Genomic DNA, 27,893 nt, shown 5'->3' on the forward strand with positions numbered 1-27,893 from the left:
CACGATACATGGCCCCATTCATTCCTTCTTTTACACGGATCAGTCGTCCTGGTCCCTTTGCAGATATTTCATTAAAAATCATCCGTTTCCAGCTACAATAGTCATTTACAACATTAACAATGTCTACACTGTATTTCTGATCAATTTGATGTTATTTTAATGGACAAAAATGTTGCTTTCCTTTCAAAAACAAGGACATTTCTAAGTGACCCCAAACTTAGTGTGTGTGGTTTTTTTTTTTTTTTTTTACAGTTAATTCTTGTCATTTACCAGTAATCTACAATGTTTGGTTACAGTCATTTCTGGTAGTTCAATAAATATATGAATAGATGTTCCATTCTCAGTGTGTCCTTACGCCTTCTACAAGGTCCCAATTCTACATGCAGGAATATGTTGAGGATTTGAACAGAACAGAGAAAAAGGCGATATTAAAAATACATAATTTATTACCTTAATAAAATGTCAAAGAAAATTCAACATGAAATGTTTTTGACAGTTACAAATTTACATTCACAGTCAAATGAATGCGACAACTGCATTCCAGCATCAAGGGATCCTCTCGGCTTGCAGTGTTCTTGAGTTGAGAACGCGGGTCTGACAAACAAAAAACAAATCAATATTTCGAAATCGAATAGTTGATTCCCAGTTCAGTGCACATCATAGCAAAACACTATACAATTTAAAGTCAAAACCTGTGTTCTTATTGGAGAATTTCAGGTACAACCTCCCTGTTTCACTTCATTTCAAAGGGTTTTATCCTTACGGAACACCATCCAGATGACCAAATACTGTACCTGTATGCAGTTTAGAGCCACTCGGACTCACCTGTTTCTCCTCGGGGGAGAGCACGCCATCTACAACCACAACCTGGTACTGCCTATGTTTCAGGTTGCCAGAGAACTTCCTCATGCGGCGGACAGCTGTGCTAACAGTGGAGCCATCTTGGCTCAGCAGTTTCCTCACATCTCCAGGTGAACAGCCAGGGTCCAGGAGCAACAGGCACAGGCTGCCATTCTTCTTCTGTTCCACTCCTACAATAGAGCGGCTATGGCCTGAGGATGTCGATAGAAGACATGGAGAAAACACACTAAAGCCTTGTTCACACTGCAGGCCTTAATGCCCAAATCAGTTTTGTTTTTCAAATGCATTTTGGACTACTGACTTTCCACACAGCATGTTACAAGTGACCAAATCAGATTTGTGTGTGTTCAGATAGCCATGTCAGCAAATGAATGCTATGCTAGTTTTCATAGTAACAACGGGTGTGTGCACAGTGATGTAGGCTGATTGGTGGTGGTGCTCATGCTTCCCATCACTCAGAAGTTATGTATCAAGCTAAGGTAATAACAATGCCTGCCATGGATGTTTCCCCAGTTGCTTTGTATGTTCAAAAATCATAGTGTAAGAACACTTAAAGCCTCAAAAGGATAAGATGATCCAACTTTCAAATGGAATCATCTGGATAGCCACAGTAGTCAACTAGCTAGCAGTTTAGCTTTCTAGCATATTCACTCATTTGTTTGTAAACGATTAACAAGCAAGTTACTACCACATGTTCTTGTCAAACTGTCAACGGAGTAGCTAGCAACCAACAAGATATGCCAAAAAAAGTCTAAAAAAACAAACACTTGAGGGCAAATAAATCTGGTTTGACCATTCACACAAGTCACACGGCCGGGAATCAGATTTGTATCGGACTTTAAAAACACCTATGAAGGTGGTTTGAAATGTGGCTTGAAATATCAGATTCCATGTGCTTTTTGGCAGTTCAGACTGCAGGAAACAGAACAGATTTGAATCGGATATGCAAATAAATAGGATTTGAGTCACTTCAAACTGCCAATGTGAACGCGGCTTTAGAGATAACGTAGACACCAGATGTACAGTTGTGGCCAAAAGTTTTGAGAATGACACAAATATTAATTTCCACAAAGTTTGCTGCTTCAGTGTCTAGATATTTTTGTCAGATGTTACTATGGAATACTGAAGTATAATTACAAGCATTTCATAAGTGTCAAAGGCTTTTATTGACAATTACATGAAGTTGATGCAAAGAGTCAATACTTGCAGTGTTGACTCTTCTTTTTCAAGACCTCTGCAATCCACCCTGGCATGCTGTCAATTAACTTCTGGACCACATCCTGACTGATGGCAGCCTATTCCTGCATAGTCAATGCTTGGAGTTTGTCAGAATTTATGGGTTTTTGTTTGTCCACCCGCCTCTTGAGGATTGACCGCAAGTTCTCAATGGGATTACGGTCTGGGGAGTTTCCTAGCTATAGACCCAAAATATTGATGTTTTGTTCCCCGAGTCACTTAGTTATCACTTTTGTCTTATGGCAAGGTACTCCATCATACTGGAAAATACATTGTTCGTCACCAAACTGTTCCTGACTGGTAGGGAGAAGTTGCTCTCGGGGGATGTGTTGGTACCATTCTATATTCATGGCTATGTTCATAGGCAAAATTGTGAGTGAGCCCACTCCCTTGGCTGAGAAGCAACACCCCACATGAATGGTCTCAGGATGCTTTACTCTTGGCATGACACAGGACTGATGGTAGCGCTTACCTTGTTTTCTCCGGACAAGTTTTTTTCCGGATGTCCCAAACAATCGGAAAAGGGATTCATCAGAAAAATTACTTTACCCCAGTCCTCAGCAGTCCAATCCTTGTACCTTTTGCAGAATATCAGTCTGTCCCTGATGTTTTTCCAAAGTGGCTTCTTTGCTGCCCTTCTTGACACCAGGCCATCCTCCAAAAGTATTTGCCTCACTGTGGGTGCAGATACACTCACACACACTTTTTGTGCAAAGCAATGATGATGGCACGTCTTTCCTTGCAGGTAACCATGGTTGACAGAGGAAGAACAATGATTCCAAGCACCACCCTCCCTTTGAAGCTTCCAGTCTGTTATTCGAACTCAATCAGCATAACAGTGATCTCCAGCCTTGTCCTCGTCAACACTCACACCTGTGTTAACGAGAGAATCACTGACATGATGTCAGCTGGTCCTTTTGTGGCAGGGCTGAAATGCAGTGGAAATGTTTTTTGGGGGGATTCAGTTCATTTGCATGGCAAATAATAATTTTGCAATTCATCTGATCACTCTTCTTAACATTCTGGAGTATATTCAAATTGCCATCATACAAACTGAGGCAGCAGACTTTGTGAAAATTAATATTTGTGTCATTCTCAAAACCTTTGGCCACGACTGTACACACAGACAAAACAAACAAATCTCAAACACACTAGTACTGAGCGATTAACCAACATTTCAGTTATATTTCAGTTTTTAATCAACTAATTGACCAACATAGATTCAGTTATTTTAATTCCATTTCATTCGTTTTTGTTCTGTGAGCTCGATGTGCAGTTTCTCTAGCGATAAATCAGATCAAGCCCAAACTGTGTGATGTAGTGGGGAGTTGAAGCTTCCACCAGGTCATTTTTCAACATAGTTAAGTGCAGAAAACGTGGTAATTAACTACAATGCCTATAATCCACTGCACGCCCACCTACTTGTCCGGTCTGTGTGGAGCAGACATGGTAATTAACTACAATGACTATAATCCAGTGCGCGCCCGCCTACTTGTCCGGTCTGTGTGGAGCACGCGTGATCGAGTGAGATAGAAAGCAGTTACTTCGAGAGGTATCTCTACCTGAAAATACATGATCTAAGTGATTGATAGTTGCTATTCAGCAGTAATTAAAGTATGTCTTATGTACTTTGAAGAACCACTAAAATAGTGATTTTGGCAGACAGCATAGGCAGCAACTCTATCGAAATGAGATGACTTAGAATTAAATAATAAAGTCATCAATTTAAACAAATGTAATATACACAATAACTGAAATATTTTATTAAATGTGAATAAGTGATAGTTAAGTGATAAGCAGTAATGGGCAGTCACTACCATCATGGGACTTTTATTGTTTTTGTATGTGTTGTTACAGCATTCAACCCACAAAATGTATAGTGCATTTAATATAAAAAAGTAATATAAAAAAATATTGAAACCGAAATCCGTGATTATTTTTGAAAGATCGAACCAAAACACAACCGACCTCAAAAAGCACTAATCGCTCAGCACTAAACGACACACAAGAAAACATCAAATAGACACATGCCATAAACAAATTCTACATTGGATATCAGTAACCCATCATCACCTAATCCATCCAATCCACTAAACCCATGTTAAGACTACCTTGGTGCTGGAGGTAGAGGGGCGGCTGTGTGGTCTGCACCACCCGGGGCGGTAGTCTGGCACCAGTCTGAGAGAAGTACTGCTTCACCCAGTCAAAGAGGCGGGGGTGGGTGTCCCCTGGACCCGTGGGCTGGTGGAAGTCTAGAACACGGGCACTGTGGGGACACAGGTTAGAGGTAACTGACTGAGAACAGACTCCATTTTCAATCATGTACATTCTATAGTGACTCTGTGTGTGTACACTGAGTATACAAAACACATTAGGAACACCTAATATTGAGCCCCCCCTTTTCTCCCTCAGAACAGCTTCAATTCACTAGGGCATGGACTCTAAAAATTGTAGACCTCCACAAGTCTGGTTCATCCTTGGGAGCAATTTCCAAACGCCTGAAGGTACCACGTTCATCTGTACAAACAATAGTACAAAAGTATAAACACCATGAGACCACGCAGCCGTCATACTGCTCAGGAAGGAAACGCATTCTGTCTCCTAGAGATGAATGTACTTTTGCGCAAAAAGTTCAAATCAATCCCAGAACAGCAGTAAATGACCTTGTGAAGATGCTGGAGGAAACAGGTACAAAAGTATCTATATCCACAGTAAAACGAGTCCTATATCGACATAACCTGAAAGACAGCAAGGAAGAAGTGACTGCTCCAAAACCGCCATAAAAAGGCCAGACTACGGTTTGCAACTCTCCATGGGGACAAACATCATACTTTTTGGAGAAAATGTCCTCTGATGTGATGAAACAAAAAAAGAACTGTTTGGCAATATTGACCATCATTGTGTTTGGAGGAAAAAGGGGGAGGCTTGCAAGCCGAAGAACACCATCATGTTGTGGGGGTGCTTTGCTGCAGGAGGGACTGGTGCCCTTCACAAAATAGATGAGGGAGGAAAATTATGTGGATATATTGAAGCAACATCTCAAGACATCAGTCAGGAAGTTAAAGCTTGGTCACAGATGGGTCTTCCAAATGAACAATGACCCCAAGCATACTTCCAAAGTTGTGGCAAAATGGCTTAAGGACAACAGAGTCAAGGTATTGGAGTGGCCATCACAAAGCCCTGACCTCAATCCCATAGAAAATTTGTGGGCACAACTTGTGTGTGTGCGAGCAAGGAGGCCTGTGTGAAGCTTGTGGAAGGCTACCTGAAACGTTTGACCCAAGTTAAACAATTTAAAGGCAGTGCTACCAAATACTAATTGAGTGTATGTAAGCTTCTGACCCACTGGAAATATGATGAATGAAATAAAAGCTGAAATAAATAATTCTCTCTACTATTATTCTGACATTTCACATTCTTAAAATATAGTGGTGATTCTAACTGACCTAAAACAGAGAATTTTTAGTAGGATTAAATGTCAGGAATTTTGAAAAACGGAGTTTAAATGTATTTGGCTAAGGTGTATGTAAACCTCCGACTTCAACTGTACATACAGGAAACTGTTGAGTGTGAAAAACCTAGCAGCATTGCAGTTCTTGACACACGCCGGTGTGCCTGGCACCTACTACAATACCCCATTCAAAGGCAATTCAATATTTTGTCTTGCCCATTCCCCCTCTGAATGGCACACACTCACAATCCATGTCTTAACTGCCTCAAGTCTTAACAATCCTTCTTTAACCTGTCTCCTCCCCTTCATCTACACTGATTGAAGTGGATTTAACAAGTGACATCAATAAAGGATCATAGCTTCCACCTGGTCAGTCCATGGCATGGAAAGAGTAGGTATTCTTTTTATTTTGTATACTCAGGTCTGTGTGTCTACTCAGGTGTATCTAATTCAAATATAGCTGGCTACACAAATGTGTTCTGTTCTAATGCGTGTAGAATGTTATCGTTCTGTGTGTGACTCTCTGGGCTCTAACCTGACTCTGAGGGAGGTGCAGAGAGAGTAGATCTCCGTAGCTCCTATCCAGGCCCGCGTGCCCTGTAGTCGCTGGTTAAAGTGGGTGGCACCCTGTGGGTCTAGCCCCTCCCGCCACGCCCCTTCTATCAACACCTGCACCCGGGGGATGCTGGGTACTGACCCCTCTGTGTGAGGAGGGAGAGGGGGGCAAGGAAAAGATGCCATGATAGAAGATTTAAGAGAAAGTTAGTTTAGGAGATTACATGGTAAAAAGGCTTTTTGAGAGGGCTGCATTCAACTGTTTCATTAAGTGATCCTGACAGCTACTGGATTTGAGAGAATGGTAAACAATTGTGGAATGTGAGGTTTTGGAATATGTGTCTCTGTGTACCTGAGAGACAGGTAGTGTAGGGCTCCATTCTTTGCAGAGAAGACAGGAGCATCTGGAAGTTTCTGTAGCCACATCCCCAGCCCTTATCCCCCTCTGATGAGCAGAAGTGGTCTGTGTCAGCACTCAGCCACACGTGGACACAGTCTCTGACCTCCCTCTGGTAGTAAACATACAGAGCACCCAGCACACCTGACAGAATGAGAGGAATACAACAAACAAAGCGAAGGACAAAGACAGAGAGAAAGAGAAAGGTGGAGATGGCATCCCCCCTCAATTGAAAGAAGACAGTTATTAATGACAGGCTAAATAAAGGTAGGCTAAATAAAATGAAGGAAAAACATTTCTAAAACAGGGTTTAATTTCCTGAGAGATGGTAGATAGACAGCTGTATAAACAGATAACGTGATGTGATCTAAACAACTCAGTTTGAGAACATAGTAAATAATGAGGGAGCTATGTTAGTCAAGATCCGGGTAAGAAATTGAATCACACACACCCTGCGTTCTGGTCCTGCCATCGTCGACCCCTGAGGCCAGAGCCTCCATCATCTCTGCTCTCTTGTTGTGGAAGTCAGCAGGCACCATGACACCTCGAGACACGGCTTTCTCCATGGTCCTCTCCATCTGTTTGCGGTAGCCCCCCCTCCCATCCACACCAAACTGCCTCTAAACACACACACACAGCAAGGGGTCAGGGTGAGGTCACCACCACACTCAGCATACATAAGCAGACACACATATACTGTAAATAATGCTTGCTGACGTGCAGAAACACAAATAAACCACACACTTCCTACATAAGCCATGTGACAAAGCACAGACGCGTCATATGGTGCATCATGCAGCAAGGTCAAATCCACTACTCCAGGCTTATTATGGTTGTGCTTTATAAGAACCTGCAGCTTCTTGAACTCCTCTGCTTCCTGCTTCGCATCCTGCTCCTTCCTCCTCTGCTTCTCCTCCTCCTGCAGCCGTCTGGCCAGCCTCAGGTCTGAGCCAGGGCTCACTGCAACACACACAGCGTCAGTCACAATTCCCTCTCTCTAACACACCATGGGAATCAACCTTGTAGACACAAAACTGATGTGAAGACAGCTGCATGTGAGAGCTCAGCGGCATGTGCTGGCAGGTTGTAGAAGTTCCGTTCAGTTCAAACTTTATAGTCCCCAGAGGGAAATTCATAGTTCAAAACCGATCACACAAAGGACAAATTACACATCATTATATTGCAACTTCAGGAGTTGGCTGGCAATAAAGTGCATGTACAAATCAAATACGGGGTACTACACCATTCTCTATCTCTACCGAGACCCGTTGTTATAACATGGCTACATCTAAGCAGGAGATAAAACATGTTGGAAGCACAACTTGCAGACTTGTTTACGTGTTGCTGTGCGTTTTGTTGCCAACCTTACTTTGCTACCTGACAACTTTACGGTTTTTACTTACCGTTTATATTTTTTAGTTTTTCCCTCACTCAACTTTTTTTTCATTCAACTTTTTCACTCCGGACGCTTTATCTGGACGTGGTTCGTCAGGACGTCCACCAGCCGAAGCTAAGTAGTAACATTAACATGATGCCTTCTAATTGCAGTCCCTGTACTCATAATATACAGGAGAACGATCGCCTTACGGCGAGGATAGCTGTGCTGCAAGCCCAGCTTCAGACGCAATCGTTAGGCAAGGGTCATTTCAGTGTAGGAAAGGATGAAACAGTGCCACCAGTAAGTACAGATAGTAGTATAAATCCCTTCGCACCGTCCCCGCAGCCGGACAACTTTCTCATGGCTTCTGGAGGGAAATGCTGTAGGAACGCTCAACCGGTGTCGCTCATTCAGCCGACAGAATCTTTCAACAGGTTTTCCCCATTAAGCAGCGAGTCGGAGTCTGAGGCCGAGCCTTCTCTGGTCTCTACTCCTCCTGTTACGGGGTCTGAGATGCCGAAGCCTCCCAGCATTAGCTCTGACAAATTGAAAACCCTAGTCATTGGCGACTCCACTACACGCAGTATTAGAATTAAAACGAATCATCCAGCGATCCGGGTATTTGTTTACCTGAGAAGTATATCTCTATTGTTTACCAGGGGGCAGGGCTACCGATGTTAAGGCGAATCTGAAGATGGTGCTGGCTAAAGCTAAAACTGGCGAGTGTCGAGAGTATAGGGATATTGTTATCCACGTCGGCACCAACGATGTTGGTTACTGTTTACAGGCCTCCTGGGCCATATATACAGCGTTACTCATTGAGTTCCCTGAATTCCTATCGGACCTTGTAGTCATAGCAGATAATATTCTAATTTTTGGTGATTTTAATATTCACATGGAAAAGTCCACAGACCCACTCCAAAACGCTTTCGGAGCCATCATCAACTCAGTGGGTTTTGTCCAACATGTCTCTGGACCTACTCACTGTCACAGTCATACTCTGGACCTAGTTTTGTCCCATGGAATAAATGTTGTGGATCTTAATGTTTTTCCTCATAATCCTGGACTATCGGACCACCATTTTATTACGTTTGCAATCGCAACAAATAATCTGCTCAGGCCCCAACCAAGGAGCATCAAAAGTTGTGCTATAAATTCTCAGACAACCTAAAGATTCCTTGATGACCTTCCAGACTCCCTCTGCCTACCCAAGGACGTCAGAGGACAAAAATCAGTTAACCACCTAACTGATTATTGCGCAATTTAACCTTGCGCAATACCCTAGATGCAGTTGCACCCCTAAAAACTAAAAACATTTGTCATAAGAAACTAGCTCCCTGGTATACAGAAAATACCCAAGCTTCCAGAAAATTGGAACGGAAATGGCGCCACACTAAGCTGGAAGTCTTCCGACTAGCTTGGAAAGAGAGTACCGTGCAGTATCGAAGAGCCCTTACTGCTGCTCGATCATCCTATTTTTCCAAGTTAATTGAGGAAAATAAGAACAATCCGAAATGTCTTTTTGATACTGTCGCAAAGCTAACTAAAAAGCAGCATTCCCCAAGTGAGGAAGGCTTTCACTTCAGCAGTAATAAATTCATGAACTGCTTTGAGGAAAATATCATGACATTTAGAAAGCAAATTACAGACTCCTCTTTAAATCTGCGTATTCCTTCAAAGCTCAGTTGTCCTGAGTCTGCACAACTCTGCCAGGACCTAGGATCAAGAGAGACACTCAAGTGTTTTAGTATTATATCTCTTGACACAATGATGAAAATAATCATGGCCTTTAAACCTTCAAGCGGCATACTGGACCCTATTCCAACTAAACTACTGAAATAGCTGCTTCCTGTGCTTGGCCCTCCTATGTTGAACATAATAAACGGCTCTCTATCCACCGGATGTGTACCAAACTCACTAAAAGTGGCAGTAATAAAGCCTCTCTTGAAAAAGCCCAACCTTGACCCAGAAAATATAAAAAACTATTGGCCTATGTCGAATCTTCCATTCCTCTCAAAAATTTTAGAAAAAGCTGTTGCACAGCAACTCACTGCCTTCCTGAAGACAAACAATGTATACAAAATGCTTCAGTCTGGTTTTAGACCCCATCATAGCACTGAGACTGCACTTGTGAAAGTGGTAAATTACCTTTTAATGGCGTCAGACCGAGGCTCTGCATCTGTTCTCGTGCTCCTAGACCTTAGTGCTGCTTTTGATACCATCGATCACCACATTCTTTTGGAGAGAATGGAAACCCAAATTGGTCTACATAGACAAGTTCTGGCCTGGTTTAGATCTTATCTGTCGGAAAGATATCAGTTTGCCTCTGTGAATGGTTTGTCCTCTGACAAATCAACTGTAAATTTCGGTGTTCCTCAAGGTTCCGTTTTAGGACCACTATTGTTTTCACTATATATTTTTACCTCTTGGGGATGTCATTTGAAAACATAATGTTAACTTTCACTGCTATGCGGATGACACACAGCTTTACATTTCAATGAAACATGGTGAAGCCCCAAAATTGCCCTCGCTAGAAGCCTGTGTTTCAGACATAAGGAAGTGGATGGCTGCAAAGTTTCTACTTTTAAACTCGGACAAAACAGAGATGCTTGTTCTAGGTCCCAAGAAACAAAGAGATCTTCTGTTGAATCTGACAATTAATGTTGATGGTTGTACAGTCGTCTCAAATAAAACTGAAGGACCTCGGCGTTACTCTGGACCCCGATCTCTCTTTTGATGAACATATCAAGACTGTTTCAAGGACAGCTTTTTTTCCATCTACCTAACATTGAGAAAATCTGAAACTTTCTGTCCAAAAATGATGCAGAAAAATGTATCCATGCGTTTGTTACTTCTAGGTTAGACTACTGCAATGCTCTGCTTTCTGGCTACCCGTATAAAGCACTAAAAAAACTTCAGTTAGTTCTAAATACGACTGCTAGAATCCTGACTAGAACCAAAAAATGTGATCATATTACTCCAGTGCTAGCCTCCCTACACTGGATTCATTTTAAGGCAAAGGCTGATTTCAAGGTTTTAACGCTAACCTACAAAACATTACATGGGCTTGCGCCTACCGTACATACCTACACATACGCTACGGTCACAAGATGCAGGCCTCCTAATTGTCCCTAGAATTTCTAAGCAAACAGCTGGAGGCAGGGCGAGAGACGAAGACTCGGTCTCAACCTTTAAGTCTTTACTGAAGACTCATCTCTTCAGTGGGTCATATGATTGAGTGTAGTCTGGCTCAGGAGTGTGAAGGTGAACGGAAAGGCTATGGAGCAAAGAACCGCCCTTGCTGTCTCTGCCTGGCCGGGTCCCCTCTCTCCACTGGGATTCTCTGCCTCTAAACCTATTACAGGGGCTGAGTCACTGGCTTACTGGTGCTCTTCCATGCCGTCCCTAGGAGGGATGCATCACTTGAGTGGGTTGAGTCACTGACGTGATCTTCCTGTCTGGGTTGGTATCCCCCCTTGGGTTGTGCCATGGTGGATATTTTTGTGGGCTATACTCGGCCTTGTCTCAGGATGGTAAGTTGGTGGTTGAAGATATCCCTCTAGTGGTGTGGGGGCTGTGCTTTGACAAAGTGGGTGGGGTTATATCCTGCCTGTTTGGCCCTGTCCGGGGGTATCATCGGATGGGGCCACAGTGTCTCCTGACCCCTCCTGTCTCAGCCTCCAGTATTTATGCTGCAGCAGTTTATGTATCGGGGGGCTAGGGTCAGTCTGTTATATCTGGAGAACTTTTCCTGTCTTATCCAGTGTCCTGTGTTAATTTAAGTATGCTCTCTCTAATTCTGTCTTTCTTTCTCTCTCTCGGAGGACCTGAGCCCCAGGACCATACCTCAGGACTACCTGGCATGATGACTCCTTGCTGTACCCAGTCCACCTGGCCGTGCTGCTCCAGTTTCAACTGTTCTGCCTGCGGCTATGGAGCCCTGACCTCTTCACCGGATGTGCTACCTGTCCCAGGTAACAGTTTTCAACTCTCTAGAGACAGCAGGAACGGTAGAGATACTCTTAATGATCGGCTATGAAAAGCCAACTGACATTTACTCCTGAGGTGCTGACTTGCTGCACCCTTGACAACTACTGTGATTATTATTATTTGACCATGCTGGTCATTTATAAACATTTGAACATCTTGGCCATGTTCTGTTATAATCTCCAACCGGCACAGCCAGAAGAGGACTGGCCACCCCTCATAGCTTGGTTCCTCTCTAGGTTTCTTCCTAGGTTTTGGCCTTTCTAGGGAGTTGTTCCTAGCCACCGTGCTTCTTCACCTGCATTGCTTGCTGTTTGCGGATTTAGGCTAGGGCTCTGTTAGAGGTCGACCGATTATGATTTTTCAACGCCGATACCGATTATTCGAGGGCCAAAAAAAGCCAAAACCGATTAATCGGTTTACAACAATACTGAATGAACACTTATTTTTATTGTTATTTTTGTTGAATTTGACCCCTTTTTCTCCCCAATGTCGTGGTATCCAATTGTTTTAGTAGCTACTATCTTGTCTCATTGCTACAACTCCCGTATGGGCTCGGGAGAGACGAAGGTTGAAAGTCATGCGTCTTCCGATACACAACCAAGCCGCACTGCTTCTTAACACAGCGCGCATCCGCCCGGAAGCCAGCCGCACCAAAGGAAACACCGTGCACCTGGCAACCTTGGTTAGCGCGCTCTGCGCACGGCCCGCCACGGGAGTCGCTGGTGCGCGATGAGACAAGGATATCCCTACCGGCCAAGCCCTCCCTAACCCGGACGACGCGAGCCCAATTGTGCGTTGCCCCACGGACCTCCCGGTCGCGGCCGGTTACGACAGAGCCTGGGCGCGAACCCAGGGTCTCTGGTGGCACAGCTGGCGCTGATGAACACTTATTTTAACTTAATATATCAATAAAAATCAATATAGCCTCAAATAAATAATGAAACATGTTCAATTTGGTTTAAATAATGCAAAAACAAAGTGTTGGAGAAGTAAAAGTGCAATATGTGCCATGTAAAAAAGCTAATGTTTGAGTTTCTTGCTCAGAACATGAGAACATAGTTGTTGGTTACTTTTAACATGAGACTTCAATATACCAAGGTAAGAGGTTTTAGGTTGTCGTTAATATAGTATTTATAGGACTCTCTCTCTATACCATTTTGTATTTCATATACCTTTGACTATTGGATGTTCTTACAGGCACTATAGCATTGCCAGTGTAACAGTATAGCTTCCGTCCCTCTCCTCGCCCCTACCTGGGCTCGAACCAGGAACACATCGACAACAGCCACACTCGAAGCAGCGTTACTCATCGCTCCACAAAAGCCGCGGCCCTTGCAGAGCAAGGGGAATAACCACTCCAAGTCTCAGAGCGAGTGACGTTTGAAACGCTATTAGCGCGCACCCAGCTAACTAGCTAGCCATTTCACATCGGTTACACCAGCCATTAGGCTGATAGGCAGCGCTGTGCTTGCGAAGAGCTGCTGGCAAAATGTACGAAAGTGCTGTTTGAATGAATGCTTACGAGCCTGCTGCTGCCTACCATCACTCAGTCAGAGTGCTCTATCAAATCATAGACTTAATTATAACATAACACACAGAAATACGAGCCTTTGATCATTAATATGGTCGAATCCGGAAACTATCATTTCGAAAACAAAACGTTTATTATTTCAGTGAAATACAGAACCATTCGGTATTTTATCTAACGGGTGGCATTCCTAAGTCTAAATATTCTTGTTACATTGCATAACCTTCGATGTTATGTCATAATTACGTAAAATTCAGGCAAATTAGTCCGCAATGAGTCAGGCAGCCCAAACTGTTGCATATACCCTGACTCTGCGTGCAATGAGTCAAAAGTGCATTGAAATTACTTAGGAAATTTGCACACTTAGGAGAGGTGTGTGGCCACTAGGAGACAACACTTAGTCCTCTCACTCAAACTTTTGTATTTATTTTGTCTTATGTTGCACCTATGCCCACATTTTCCAGGAATATTCTTATCATGTTACTGAATGTATCCAGAGTATTTTCAGATTTCGTTATCTACAAATGCAACGAAAGTAAATGTAAAATGCACATGCAAACAATACTAATGTTTGGATTCAGTCTGTGAACTGTTGTCCTCACTTTTGGTCTAATAATTTCCCCATAATCGCCAAACTGTTCCCCTTCAACTGCTACCATGGTTATTCATCTGCTTTTCATATTTCTTCCTTTAAGATACACTTCCAATTCAACCCTATAGGACAATTCCCACAAGTGTGAACACAAAATCCCAATTAAACCTGTGTTCCCATCACATATGATTGTTTAAATCAAGCCATACCTGCACTAGTGACTGTGCCATAGTCAAGATGCAGCTCCACATGTTCCTGTAGGGAGTAGCAGTCTCCACACACCACAGAACACAGGGGACACTCATAACTCTTCCCACCTGAGGACAAGGTCAGGGACACACACAGCGGTTAAAAGGGATATCAACGGGGCATTATTATTTAAATCATTATTCATCCAGGTTTTTCTTGTTGAGATAAAACCTCTCTTGCAAGTTCATTTAGATTTCTTGGGGGAATATTATACCTGAATCAGTAAGACATGGGCAGAGAGAGAGCCTCAACCTCTGTGGATCTGCCATAGGCAGGCTTCTTCCTCTGTTTGGTTGAACTATGTTTGTTCTTATGAAGAAAAGCATGAGACAAACCTGAGCTGTTGCTGGATGATGCTGCCTTGTTTGATGATGTGGCCCCCAGGACAGCCTCTGAAAAGACAGATACAGATTATGTCAGAGACTTAACACAATGGATTGGGCCTAATGTTCTGTCTGTGCTGAACTGTGTAGACTTGGACTGTCATGAGTTTGTACAGTCACAGTGTGTTCTGTGCTGAACTGTGTGGTCTAACTGTAGATACTGTACCTTCAGCTGGGCTCTCTTCTAGCAAGTGCAATTCAACATGTTCCTGTAGGATGAAGGCATCTGTGCAGACCAGAGCACACATGGGACAGGAAAACTGCTTCTCTACAAAAGACACACAGTACATAACAATGAGACACAGGATGATGACAAGACTAATGCAATCCATAGCTTGGAGTTTTTCAACCCACTCCACACAGCACTTGAATGCCGCACAGGAGCAGCTTCAGTAGCAGGTTCATCCTCCCCAGAAGCTCCACAGAGCAGTTCAGAAGGCCATTTTTACCCATTGCCATGAGGCTTTTTAACAAGTGTAAATGACTAATTTATGATGCCTTCTTAATAGGAATGTTGTTATTGCTTGTTTCCCAGCAATGTGATAGACAATAGTATTTATCTTAAACTTGTCTCCATCTTTTATGGCTATTACCATGCAGGTGCATTCTTAGGTGTCTTCTAATTCATTTTTATCATGTGTTTGTCATTGTCTTTGTAATTTATTAGTGATGCTGAGCGAAAACTATTTCCCAAGTTGGGATCAGTAAAGTGCTACTCTACTCAAACCAAAGATTATATACGGACAATATACGTCTCCCTGCCCTCTGCCCTAACGATGGGAATCGTTGTCCACAAAGTGGCAAGGCAGACTGCCTAGCTCCTGCCTATCTTTTCTTTGGATTGGTGGATTATTGTAATCCTTTTTTGAATATTCGACAAGGGTTGTTGACGTTAACCGCCTGTATTCAATGCGAGAGATGCTGATCGCCTCATCCCATGAATATGCATAGCCATCTCCGAGATAGTGTGTTCTCAAGTGACAATGATGTCATGTGTCCTACTTATATCAGTACACTCATAACAACTTAAGCATAACAAAATGTCTATTACAAATAAACTTCACGTAGAAAATAAGCCATTAATTTTATTGTTGGCTAAATTCGACAATCTCTTGCTTGGTGGGAAAAACAACAAAAACCACCACCTGATGAAGACAGACAAATTGTCCGCTGAGTTGGGCCTCTCTCTTCCGCTTCAGTACAACAAACAAACTAAACCTAATATCAGTCAGTACAAAAAAGAAACTGATGAGGTTTACAAAAACGTGTTGCAATTGAAGACGGATTAAAGTGCGGCAGAGCCCGCGAGCACCAGATAGCATGGACTGTTAACGGGATGCATTGACAGTTCATCAATGGGCTATCAAACCACCTAATATCAGTCAGTACGACAAACCACCTAATATCAGTCAGTACGACAAACCAACTAATACCAGTCAGTACGACAAACCACCTAATATCAGTCAGTACGACAAACCACCTAATACCAGTCAGTACGACAAACCACCTAATATCAGTCAGTATGACAAACCACCTAATATCAGTCAGTGCGACAAACCACCTAATATCAGTCAGTACGACAAACCACCTAATATCAGTCAGTACGACAAACCACCTAATATCCGTCAGTACGACAAACCACCTAATATCAGTCAGTACGACAAACCACCTAATATCAGTCAGTACGACAAACCACTTAATATCAGTCAGTACGACAAACCATTTCAGTCAGTACGACAAACCACCTAATATCAGTCAGTACAACAAACCACCTAATATCAGTCAGTACAACAAACCACCTAATATCAGTCAGTACAACAAACCAGGACAGATGTAACAACACACTCTAAAATAAACCTTTAAGTGGGGAGGAGAAACGCTTCTGTTTGACTGTGGTGTGCTCTGCGGATTCCACTCCCACAGAGTCCTCAGCATTACAGTGTCTGCTAGTAGGCCTACTGGAGTCCTGAGCTGATCTCAGAAAGCCCATAGACACTGAAGAGGTGGGTTCAACAATGGCCACTGCTCGCCCTCCACCGGACTCCCCCCTACTAAAAGCTTGGGGGGATACAGTCATTCGCTCCTTAGACTCCAGTGTGCTATTGGATGTCCTGAGTGAGAACCCTCCTCCAATGGTGTCAAACCTGTTCCCATTGGCTACTCCTTTTTCAGAACCCTCAGACCGAGACAAACCAATGGATTGTTTGCAGTGACTGTCCACTATGGTGATAGAGGGAGTAGGACTTGAGCTGGGCCTGACAAGACTGTGACCACCTCTACCCTCTACTCCGTCATGGTCCTGCTTCTCTTTGTGTGTGGTATTGATGTGGAAGCGGAGTTCGTTGTAGGCGACTCCGGACCAGGAACAGAGGGGGCAGCCCATGTCATTCTCCATGTGGCTCAGGAGGAGATGGGTCTTCATGTCCTCGTCCAACACCAATTCCTCGCCACAAATCTCACACGTCAGCATGGCTTGTTGTTTCTGGTGCTCAGCTGTCACACTAACACTGAAATGAAGATAACATTAATTGTCAGTAAATAAATAGGAATTAACAGGAAGGATATCAATCCAAATTACACCAAATATACCCAATAACGAAACAACGCAATTCCCATCTTTGTCAGCTAAGATAGCTAGCCAAATTCTAACTCGGCTATTATAATGTATTCTGAATTTGTCTAGCTAGTCAACATGGACTAAAACGTGACTTCAAAACGCTGAAAGATTGCTAACTATCTAACCATCATATTACTCACCGATTTCAAGAATATGGACGATGTGCCGTACTAATGCTTGACTTATGTGACTACTTTCAAAATATGTGTTTCTGTTTCACTTTTCATTTATATGCCATCTTAGCAACGCTAGCTCGCTAGCTAACAACTTGACTTTACTGGCCCTGTTGGCTTCTCCTCCTTCAGTTTGAGCTGGTGGATTTGACGTCACTGCTTGTTGATCCAAGGAGGGTTACTGGGAAATTTTTAAGCGATACAAGACGCCATATTGCTCTCAGCTGGACTCGGGAGTTTGCGTGAAGGAAATAATAATACCTAGCCGTTTCTAACATTATTCATCTTAAATGGGTAAGAGCAATACAATCGTCACAACCTTTTTATTGTTGTTTTCTTTTTCTATCACGAATTATCTGGTAACTTGGCATGACGATGGTTGCTAAACGAGGGGACCGGAGAGGGGTGTAAAGGAGCTAGCTAGCTAACGATGTAGCTAGCTATCGCTTGCTGTGTTATTAGCAAGAACAATCTCTTAAAAAGCTGTGGTTTGGGTCTAAAGGCAGTTTTGGATACCGTTGCCTATTATAATTGGTTTTACAGCTGTTTTGAGTTATTTTGCTAACGATACGAATACGTTAGGTTTTTGAACACCATGTAATTTAATTCATACTAATAATGTATTAGCTAGGTAGCCAGCATGCTACTACTAGTTGCTGTGTGCTAGGCCAGTGGCTCCCAACCTTTTTGGGTTATTGTACCACCAACTGAATTTTGCTCTGCCCGGAGTACCCCTGAAGTACCCCATGTGCATTTTACCAATACGCTTAAGGTCTCGTGAGCCTTCTCAAGTACCCCCTGTGGATAGGCCAGGTACCCCTCCCCAGGCCAGGGGTCCTACTAGGTAGTACCGCTGGTTTGGAACCACTGTACTAGGCCGTACTGTACTACTAGCTAGAGAGGAACCCGGTTTCTTGCGATTGGAGATATCCAGCCTGGAAGACGACTGATTCCTCCAGAAAATACAACAAACAATGTCAATGTGACACTGCAGCAAGACAGTGGTTAATGTTAGCTAACAATCATTAGCTGGCTGATGCTCATGTCATCTTTATCTAGCTAACTAGATAGCCAGGAATGGCATTATTTGACTCGCTAGCTAACACAAAGATTACTAATAGATGAGATCATCGAACGCTATTTTTGTTTTCGCTTGACTAATCTAACGTTGATTATATTATGATGACAGCGAGCGAGAAACATTTGATATTGTATTTCTTTGATCACCAGTCTTCTTCATCAGCTATCAAACTTACCCCAACTGCTGTTTTCGTGTGAAGATGTGCATGGCAGGGTTTGTCTTCAAATCCCCTTTTGGCCAACCCATCCAAATTCACATCGAGAGTTATTTAATTTATTTGAATTTCCATTAAGCGCCTATGTTAACAACAACCTTAGCTAGCTAGTCAGTCAAGTTTGCCTGTCTGTGGCTGCTGTGAATTCACAAGTTCATATATTTGATTGTTTAGGATAACGTTATGTTTATCCTTATTTCCCCAGACGAGATGGCAAGCCCAGGGAATGACCGAATGAAGAGTTACAAGAACAAAGCGCTGAACCCACAAGAGATGCGCCGGAGGAGAGAGGAGGAGGGGATCCAACTCCGCAAACAGAAGAGAGAAGAGCAGGTAGGGTGCTTCTAGTTCTTACGCCTGCACCACTGAAACAGCTACTCTCCATTTTTATTTATTTAACTAGGCAAGTCAGTTAAGAACAAAATCTTATTTACAATGAAGGCCTAGGAACACTGGGTTAACTGCCTTGTTCAGAGGCAGAATGACAGATTTTTACGTTGTCGGCTCGGAGATTCGATCTAGCGACCTTTCGGTTACTGGCCCAACGCTCTAACCACTAGGCTGCCTGCCGCGCGATTCTGTGGAGACAAACCTAATCTCATTCAATTTGACCATGTAAATGCCTTTTGAATGGTAAATCTTCTCCAGATATAAGTCATTTTTTTATTGACCTGTTATAGTTGTCTTTGGTTTGTTTGTGTTGTAGTGAGTCAGTGTCCTACTAACACTTACCTCTTCCCCCCAGCTGTTCAAGAGGAGGAATGTGTGTGTGCCCTCGGGCGATGAGTCCATGTTGGAATGCCCTGTCCAGGACCCTGACATCAGCTCCACTGCACCAGTCTCAGGTGTAAGTGACCATTACTCCAATTGCCCCATTTTCTTACTCTCGTGGTCTACACTCTGCACCGAGGGACTAGTTACTTGTTGAAAGACAATGCCATTACTCCATAAAATAAGTTAAAAGAATGTTGGGGAAACAGAAGATTCTTAAACACATGGTTACTTGTCTTTTCTCTTCAGTATCCAAACAAGACAAGTTTTTGGTTTTCAAATCAATCTGTGATTAAAACTAGATGGTCTTTCGTCCTAAGTGCATTTTATGTGATCAACCTGTCAGGTGTAGCCCTACATCGCTTGCCCTGCAATATGTGTATGTAGTGTCAGAGTACATGGTTTTGTATGTCATTCACATCTTTATGTATGTTGACTTGTGTGTGTGTGTGTAGGAAGGTGTCATAACTCCAGACATGATCCAGATGATCTTCTCTGAGGATCCAGACCAGCAGCTGATTGCCACACAGAAATTCAGGAAGTTACTCTCCAAAGGTCTGTGTGAATCATTCAATTCATAACACCCCCAATGCAGGGCTCATGCCACCTGTATTATCGAGGTTGATTCCCCGATGGGACACAATTCCCTATTTAGTGCACTACTTTTGACCTGGACCCACTATATAGGGAATAGGGTTCCATTTGGGACAGACGCATAGTTTGGTCTTGTATAGTATGTTTTCTCAACAACAAAGATGGGTTGTTCGTTCCAAATGCCTGCCTGTAATGCCTTTGTTGGACCTGATGCTATTCCCTCAACACCGTATTGGAATGTTTCAGCATCACACGTTTTCAGCCATGAACCAGGAAGTATTTAAGCTAGTAGTATGATGTCATTGTCATGCACTCTTCTCCCTCTCCCTCATCAGAGCCCAACCCCCCCATCGATGAGGTCATCCTCACCCCCGGTGTCGTCAATAAGTTTGTGGAGTTCCTCAAGAGGAGTGAGAACTGCACTCTTCAGGTGGGTCAGGTGGCTGGGTCTCTCTCTGTCTGTCTGTTATTTGGATGTGCTGGGAATTCTTGGTTTGGTCTGTTAGAAATCGTAAAATGTATTCACTACACAAAATGACACTAACAGAAAGCTGTTGGAATATATGAAATGAAGTCAGATTATTTAATGTTATATCGCATCCTGTTGGCATTAGTCAGTTTGCATGACATCTGCATTGCAAAAGACATAGCTGGTGAACTTTCCTCTGCCTCTTTATGACACTTTTAATCAGAACTCTTCAGCCTGTGTATCTGTCTATGAGGGCTTACACTATGCTCCCCATGTGACCATGGTGTGAACTGTGTGTGTGACACAGTTTGAGGCAGCCTGGGCCCTGACCAACATTGCCTCTGGGACCTTCCTGCACACCAAGGTGGTTATCGAGACGGGAGCCGTGCCCATCTTCATCGAGCTGCTCAACTCGGACTACGAGGACGTCCAGGAGCAGGTGACTGAACAGCCTGGGGGGGGGGGCTGAAGCCCTTGGGGCAGGGTTGCTGTAGGATGGGGGCTGAAGCCCTTGGGGCAGGGTTGCAGCAGGATGGGTGGGGGGCAGGGTTGCTGGAAGCCCTTGGGGCAGGGTTGCTGTAGGATGGGGGCTGAAGCCCTTGGGGCAGGGTTGCAGCAGGATGGGGGGGGGGGGGGGCTGAAGCCTTTGGGGCAGGGTTGCAGCAGGGTGGGGGGGGCCTTTGGGGCTGAAGCCTTTGGGGCAGGGTTGCAGGGTGGGGGGGGGGCTGAAGCCTTTGGGGCAGGGTTGCAGCAGGATGGGGGGGGCTGAAGCCCTTGGGGCAGGGTTGCAGGATGGATGGGTGGTTGAAGCCCTTGGTGCAGGGTTGCAGCAGGATGGGTTGGGGGGCTGAAGCCCTTAGGGCAGGTTTGCAGCAGGATGGGGGGGCTGAAGCCCTTGGGCAGGGTTGCAGCAGGATGGGACACTAACACATGGGTCACAGTGATAGCTAGCAGGAATGGGAATAAGATGTCATGGGATTTGTCCTGCCAAGAAGATTCTATCTGAGTAGTAAACCAGCTATGTTTGCATTCCCTAAATATAAACGCTGTGGCTGCATTTTGATTTTCTACCGTTCTCCCTGAAGTGTTCTCTTATTCACTCCCCTTTCATGGGTTTTAACATAGCCAAATACTAAGGAATCCCAGCCCAGTATGGTCCTAGCTGTGTGGTTATATAGCTGTAGCAGTATATGGTATGGCCATCCAAGGCCAGCTCTATATGGTTCTGATGTTTGTGTGGAAATATAGCTTAGCTGAAGCACTGTATACTATGGCTCCTAGCTGCATGCAAATATAGCTGCACTGTTACAGAATGGCAATATGCATGGCTGCTGAGTTAGAGGTGACGAGTGATTGGTGTGTTTCAGGCCGTGTGGGCCCTGGGGAACATCGCCGGGGACAACGCAGAGTGCAGAGACTACGTTCTCAACTGTGGCATCCTGCCCTCCTTACAACAGTACGTGTGTGTGTGTGTGCGCACACTTGGTTTTATCAGTCTGTAGGCCCATGCCGTTTTAACAAGGAGAAGTAGAGTTTCATACCATTACCTAATACATTGTATAATCCGATTAGTCAGGTTTAACAGTTTAATTGTGGTCAGAGAAACAAGGTGTACTAAACTGTTCTCTGCTCCCGCAGGCTACTGGCTAAATCCAACCGTCTCACCACAACTAGGAATGCTGTATGGGCTCTGTCTAACCTGTGTAGAGGGAAGAACCCCCCTCCAGACTTCACTAAGGTAATAGGGTCTACTGCCCAATCAGAGGACATTTCTAACAGTCCAACAGATCTCACCTGTCAAATGCACAAACCACTCTGGGATTTTGACTCAATTCTCTCAGTCATTCTCTTAGCAAAACTTAATGTTCTCCTTTCACCATTATCCCTCTTTCTTTCTGTCTGTCATTGTCCCTTCGCTCTTTTCTTCTTATTTGCTCTCCTCCCCAGGTGTCTCCCTGTCTGAGTGTGCTGTCCAGGCTGCTGTTCAGTAGTGACCCAGACGTGTTGGCTGATGCCTGCTGGGCCCTCTCTTACCTGTCTGACGGACCCAATGACAAGATACAGACCGTCATCGACTCTGGGGTCTGCCGCAGACTGGTGGAGCTACTCATGTAAGTACTACTAGACACAAACCCACACAAGAAATTGAGATGTTGGTGCACACTGACTGGTGTTTTTGGTCTTCCCCAGGCACAGTGATTATAAGGTGGTCTCTCCTGCGCTGCGTGCTGTGGGAAACATAGTGACAGGAGATGACATTCAGACTCAGGTAGAACTAGTTTTTAATTTTCTTGCTACCTCCCCAATGGCTTTGTCTCTTCACCCTGATGTGTGTGAAGTTTTGATCCTTCACATGGTCCTAGCTGTGTGCATTGATTGTTCCAGGTGATTCTGAACTGCTCGGCGTTGCCCTGCCTATTACACCTGCTCAGCAGTCCCAAGGAGTCCATCAAGAAGGAGGCCTGCTGGACTGTGTCTAACATTACAGCTGGGAACAGAGCACAGATCCAGGTGTGTGTGTGTGTGTGTGTACCCGTGCTTGATGGTAGCACAGTGTTTTAAGTAGTTGTCTGAGGGCTTTTATCATTGAGTTATACACTGAGTGTACAGAACATTAAACACCTTCCTAATTTTGAGTTGCACCCCCTTTTGCCCTCAAAACAACAGCAATACATTGGGGCATGCACGCTCCAAGGTGTCGAAAGCGTTCCACAGGGATGCTGGCCCATGATGACTCCATTGCGTCGCACAGTTGTGTCAAGTTGACTGGATGTTCTTTGGGTGTTGGACCGTTCTTGATACACACTGGAAACTGTTCAGCATGAAAAACCCAACAGGGTTGCAGTTGTTTACACAAACTGGTGCGCCTGTCACCTGCTAGCATTCCCTGTTCAAAGGCACTTCAATCCTTTGTCTTGCCCATACTTTTGCCCATTTGTCTTGTTCAAGCCAGGGCTCAAGGCTTAAAAATCCTTCTTTAACGTGTCTCCTCCCCTTTAACAGGTGACATCAATAAGGGATCATAGCTTTCACCTGGTCAGTCTGTCATGGAAAGAGCAGGTGTTCATAATGTTTTGTACACTCTGTAGGTCATTATTGCTAAAATGTCACAAGGTGCAGAGCGTTCAATTTGCCTCCTGGGGTCAAGGAGACCCCCAGCTCAGGAAAAACATTGACAACGACATGCTGTTTTCAAGGGATTGTTAAAATAATCTTAACTATTTGGTTGTTATATTATCCCCTTAATGGTGGCCGATATTGTGAGTCTACCTTCACGTATCTGAAATTACATGATCAATTTATGGTTACTGATCATGAAAAGCGTGCAGTTACATGCTTTATAACTTAGAGCTGAATGTGGAATAATCTGAACTGTGTAGTTCTGGGGGGAGGGGGGGGTCTATATAATATGTCATCTCACTGTTCTCTCTCTGTTCTATCTCTCTTGTCTTGGTCAGACGGTGATAGATGCCAACATCTTCCCAGTGCTGATAGAGATTCTTCAGAAGGCAGAGTTCCGTACCAGGAAGGAAGCAGCGTGGGCTATAACCAACGCTACCTCTGGGGGCACTCCTGAGCAGATCAGGTAATAACGCCTGTCAAATTCTTGAAAATAGAACCGGGGCTATCATTTTGGAGACTTGTTGCTTACACCAAGAATTCATGAAATGAATGCGAGTAGTCTCATGCTCGACTAGTTTTGTCCCAGTGTAGCAGGCCTGTATAACCCTATATCTGCTGTAACAAATGTGAGTAAATCTGTCTGTCATGCTGTCCCTGTAGGTACCTGGTTAGTCTGAACACCATCAAGCCCATGTGTGACCTGCTGACAGTGATGGACAGTAAGATAGTGCAGGTGTCACTGAATGGCCTGGAGAACATCCTGAGACTGGGAGAGCAGGAGGCCAAGCAGAACGGCACCGGCATCAATCCTTACTGTGCCCTCATAGAGGAAGCCTATGGTATGTTACACATTCACACACCATCAGAGAATGGGACAGGCATCAACCCATAGATGTACGCTCAATTCTGTTTCTCCACCGTTTCCCTGAAATTGCACATTTCTCGTGGATTTCTAAGGAATGTACTGATGTAAGGAGGCAGAGGGAACGATTGCACTCTTCAGGGAGAAGGAGAAATGTCATTAGGCTATGGATAATCACTTAGCCAGTGGAATGCACACACTGTTCCACTAGATGGCAGTAGATATGTTGCTGTGAAGTGAATAGTGTACTCTCTTTCTTATCTAATGAGATGCAAGGACACATGCTGCCAAATTTAAACAGCCATTCGTTAGTGATTTATGACTCTGTATTGTCATGTGAGTCACTAAGGCCTGATATTAATTTGTGTGCTTATGTGTATCCGCTGGCCTTTCTTACAAGCACTGATTTTAGCTTATGGCTGCTTTATTTGAGAAAGTTGTATTTGCAATGACTGTGTAGATGTCGTACCTACCTTCGTTGAATGCACTGACTGTAAGTCGCTCTGGATAATAACATCTGCTAAATGTAAAAATGTCCACGGCAGGTCTGGACAAGATCGAGTTCTTGCAGAGCCATGAGAATCAGGAGATCTACCAGAAGGCTTTTGACCTGATCGAGCACTACTTTGGTGTAGAGGAGGAGGACGCTAGCATCGCCCCGCAGGTGGACCAGAACCAAGGCCAGTTTATCTTCCAGCAGCAGGATGGGCCCATGGAGGGCTTCCAGCTCTAACCACACCCTGACCTTTGACCTTCACCCCTCTGAGTATCTACCACCCCCCCAGGGGAGTCCAGTCTCCATAGGGCTGTTTAGACCTGAACTGATGACACTACCCCATCTCGCCTCTCTCACTGAACCCACCTGCTCTACCTCTCTCTCTCCAAATCTTCCTCTCCTGCAAGGCTAGCCTTGCCCTGCCACAGCACCCTATCTGGAAAGGGTGAGAGAGGGAGCATGAGAGAGAGAGAACCTGACTGACTGAAAGACTGACTGAGGACAGCTCATTCTTAGTGTTTGAGACTTCCTGGAGCTGTATGCAGCGTTTGGGTTGTTTCTTTCTATTGTAGACTATACCGTCTGTGCAGTGGCAAGCCTCCTAACATGGTAGGCATAGGAAAGAAAGAGTTGGTTGATATTTTGTCTTACTCCCTAAAATGTTTATTTTATTTTATAATTTCCTGTGATATTATTATTATTATTACGACACTGGTGTCTCAATCACCCTCCATATCTCCTTTTTAAATGTGAAACTACCTCTTCAGTCTTCAAAAAGAAAACAAAAGATATGAAGCATTTTGACTGAGGATTCTCTGGATTTCACCAGATAGTCCAAGTAAAACTCCCAACTAGTGTCCTGAAGAGGTTTAGTGACTGTATCAGCTCATTTCCTAACTTCTTGTACCTTTTGACCAGAGCTGAGAGAACAGTTGGCTACAGACAGCCTAGTGTTTTCGTTGGAGGATGTACATTGTGTCAAGATGATGATGGTGTGTGTATTCCAGTGATATTATTATTTAAGTTGGAAAGCAGGTGGACATCTTTCTCTTGGGTCTGTCTTCAATGATAAAATTGACAATGGTTGACCTGGAGATTCCTAATCTTATTTATTCTGTTGAAATGTCTTTCAGTTCCTTGACCCTGGCTGCAATATTAACTTTAGAATAACAGAACACCAGTTGCATCGTACTGACCGCAGTAATCTAGATGCATTGTGTAGGGAAACACTGCATGTCACTTGCTGCATTAGTCAGCATAGCGTTCAGCCAGGCTTATGCTTATCTGTAACAACGTTACGGTAGGATTGACACAACGTTAGGGTAACGTTGAGGAGTGTTCTGCTTGTGTGAGTGCTCCTTATTGAAGCGCCGCCAGCCACAGTACAGTGCCAGACGGGTTAGGTTCAGTGACTAGTATCTGTTGTGTGATGCAGTGTCTGTCTGTAACAATCTCCAGGTGAATAAAAACACAGGCTCTCAGAGTTCTTTTGTAGTTGTGTTTTTTCCCGTCATCTCACCATGAGTTATTATGATGTCATGACTTATTTGTTTTGCTGAAGTCTTTATTTTTTTATTTTATTTTTTTTATCGGTGGTGGTTAACCTTACATTGGACTTAACGCTATTGGACGTTGATATAAAATGCTCAGTTGAACTTGAGTGCTTTGTATATTATATATACATGTAAGAAATTATATGGGGGAAAAAATACCTAATTGGAAGGGGTGATTTATTAATTGCAGTATAATGTGTTTTCTGACTGAGATATGCAATGTTGTACTTATTGTTGAGTCTTTGCACACTTACCTGTTGCTGCTTTATTCTGATCTTTTGTTGGGTATTTGTTTGTTTCCTGGTTCCCCTCACCTTTACAACTGCTTCTAGAGCATGTTTTGTTAAGGACTCCTTACATTTTTTTAATTTTTTTTTTTATAAAAAATGATATGAACTCTTGATTGGTGAAGGAAACCCAACCTGGCTAAACTGAACTGCTGAGCCTTTATTAGTGTGCGACGACAAGTATTTCAGCATTCTACTTTTCTTTTAGTTTTAAACTCATCACTCCTGAATCCTGGCGCTTTACTTTTGGCGTGTTACATTTTTGGAAATTGAAGATGCTGTATACATTTTGAGTATCATATTAATTGATCTTAGGCCTTGGAAATTATATATATTTACGTGAGATGGAAACAGTTTGTAGTGCTACATTTTGTCATGCACATAAAAAATTGTGTATAGTTTTCTAATATTTCTTATGTTTGTACGATTGGATGATATATTATTTTTATGTTTTAGGTTGATTTATTTCTCCCCATTTGGGAATTGTTTTGGCTCTGATACAGAGGCTATAAGGACTGCTGTGGTATTCTGTCCAGAATTCTCTAGGTGGTTACCATATCATGCCGCCATTGTGGTTGTTTCCTTTAATCCAGTGGACCACAGGGGGCTGTGTGTGAAGCTGGACTAAACAGCTCCTCTCTGTGTTACTCATGGAGCTGTTGTCTGGCTCTCCTTTGAGGGGTTAATGTGGAGTTGACTGTAAAATAATGAAGAATAAAGAAATACAATGATCTGTTACACAAGGCGTCTTGTCGACTGGAATATTGGGGATTTTGTCTTCAATTTGTTTTCATAGGAACTTGTCTGTTCAATTCTCATGAATGAAACACACGTGAGCTTACAGTAGACGTTGTCTAGCCTGTTACAGTTATTAAGGGGGACTAGTAGGGAGTCTGACTGCAGCTGATTTTAGAAGTCTGGTCCTGGCCTTGTTATCAGAGCATCTTTGTCTGCGGTAACAGTGCATACACTACATGGAGGCATTAGTCCTATGTGTGACTGCTGGAAGTTCAGAAAGTATTTACACCCCTTG

General features: G+C 43.7%; 2 protein-coding genes across 5 annotated transcripts; one reads left to right on the top strand and one right to left on the bottom strand.

Annotated features, from left to right (window-relative positions):
• Positions 1-428: 428 nt before the first annotated feature.
• Positions 429-17,555, bottom strand: LOC135522080 (zinc finger-containing ubiquitin peptidase 1-like). Of its 3 annotated transcripts, XM_064948003.1 has the most exons (12): positions 17,378-17,555; positions 16,478-17,127; positions 14,787-14,888; positions 14,573-14,629; positions 14,198-14,305; positions 7,351-7,460; positions 6,952-7,120; positions 6,456-6,644; positions 6,084-6,249; positions 4,209-4,363; positions 826-1,052; positions 429-594 (listed from the first exon to the last, which is right to left on the bottom strand). In XM_064948003.1, the coding sequence occupies exons 2-12, from the start codon at positions 17,088-17,090 to the stop codon at positions 547-549; spliced, it is 1,944 nt and encodes a 647-aa protein (XP_064804075.1). In that variant the 5' UTR covers positions 17,091-17,127; positions 17,378-17,555; the 3' UTR covers positions 429-546. The 3 variants fall into 3 exon arrangements, with proteins under 3 accessions (XP_064804075.1, XP_064804076.1, XP_064804077.1); XM_064948004.1 differs by lacking the exon at positions 14,198-14,305; XM_064948005.1 differs by lacking the exons at positions 429-594; positions 826-1,052 and adding an exon at positions 1,059-3,025.
• Positions 17,556-17,595: 40 nt separating this feature from the next.
• On the top strand, positions 17,596-26,503 carry LOC135522081 (importin subunit alpha-6). 2 transcript variants are annotated; one of them, XM_064948007.1, is made up of 14 exons: positions 17,596-17,704; positions 18,911-19,038; positions 19,451-19,552; positions 19,932-20,031; positions 20,406-20,500; positions 20,847-20,978; positions 21,907-21,995; positions 22,178-22,277; positions 22,487-22,650; positions 22,730-22,808; positions 22,925-23,050; positions 23,998-24,125; positions 24,323-24,501; positions 25,070-26,503. In XM_064948007.1, exons 1-14 carry the CDS (start codon positions 17,701-17,703, stop codon positions 25,255-25,257), a joined length of 1,614 nt encoding a protein of 537 aa, XP_064804079.1. In that variant the 5' UTR covers positions 17,596-17,700; the 3' UTR covers positions 25,258-26,503. The 2 variants fall into 2 exon arrangements, with proteins under 2 accessions (XP_064804079.1, XP_064804078.1); XM_064948006.1 differs by lacking the exon at positions 17,596-17,704 and having other exon boundaries at positions 18,889-19,038.
• The last annotated feature ends 1,390 nt before the right edge of the window (positions 26,504-27,893 follow it).

The sequence above is a fragment of the Oncorhynchus masou genome, chromosome 30, assembly GCF_036934945.1.
Source record: "Oncorhynchus masou masou isolate Uvic2021 chromosome 30, UVic_Omas_1.1, whole genome shotgun sequence".
NCBI lineage: Eukaryota > Metazoa > Chordata > Actinopteri > Salmoniformes > Salmonidae > Oncorhynchus > Oncorhynchus masou.

What these genes read in the sequence shown, in the direction of transcription:
- LOC135522081 (XM_064948006.1), top strand. Translation starts at nt 18,889, where the DNA reads ATGTTTATCCTTATTTCCCCAGACGAGATGGCAAGCCCAGGGAATGAC. An exon ending in ATCCTGCCCTCCTTACAACA is followed by an intron (nt 21,996 to 22,177) that starts GTACGTGTGTGT and finishes CTGCTCCCGCAG; the next exon opens with GCTACTGGCTAAATCCAACC. An exon ending in CCTCATAGAGGAAGCCTATG is followed by an intron (nt 24,502 to 25,069) that starts GTATGTTACACA and finishes TGTCCACGGCAG; the next exon opens with GTCTGGACAAGATCGAGTTC.
- LOC135522080 (XM_064948003.1), bottom strand. Translation starts at nt 17,090, where the DNA reads ATGCTGACGTGTGAGATTTGTGGCGAGGAATTGGTGTTGGACGAGGAC. An exon ending in AGGAGTTCAAGAAGCTGCAG is followed by an intron (nt 7,121 to 7,350) that starts GTTCTTATAAAG and finishes GTGTGTGTTTAG; the next exon opens with AGGCAGTTTGGTGTGGATGG. An exon ending in TGGCAGGACCAGAACGCAGG is followed by an intron (nt 6,645 to 6,951) that starts GTGTGTGTGATT and finishes TCATTCTGTCAG; the next exon opens with GTGTGCTGGGTGCTCTGTAT.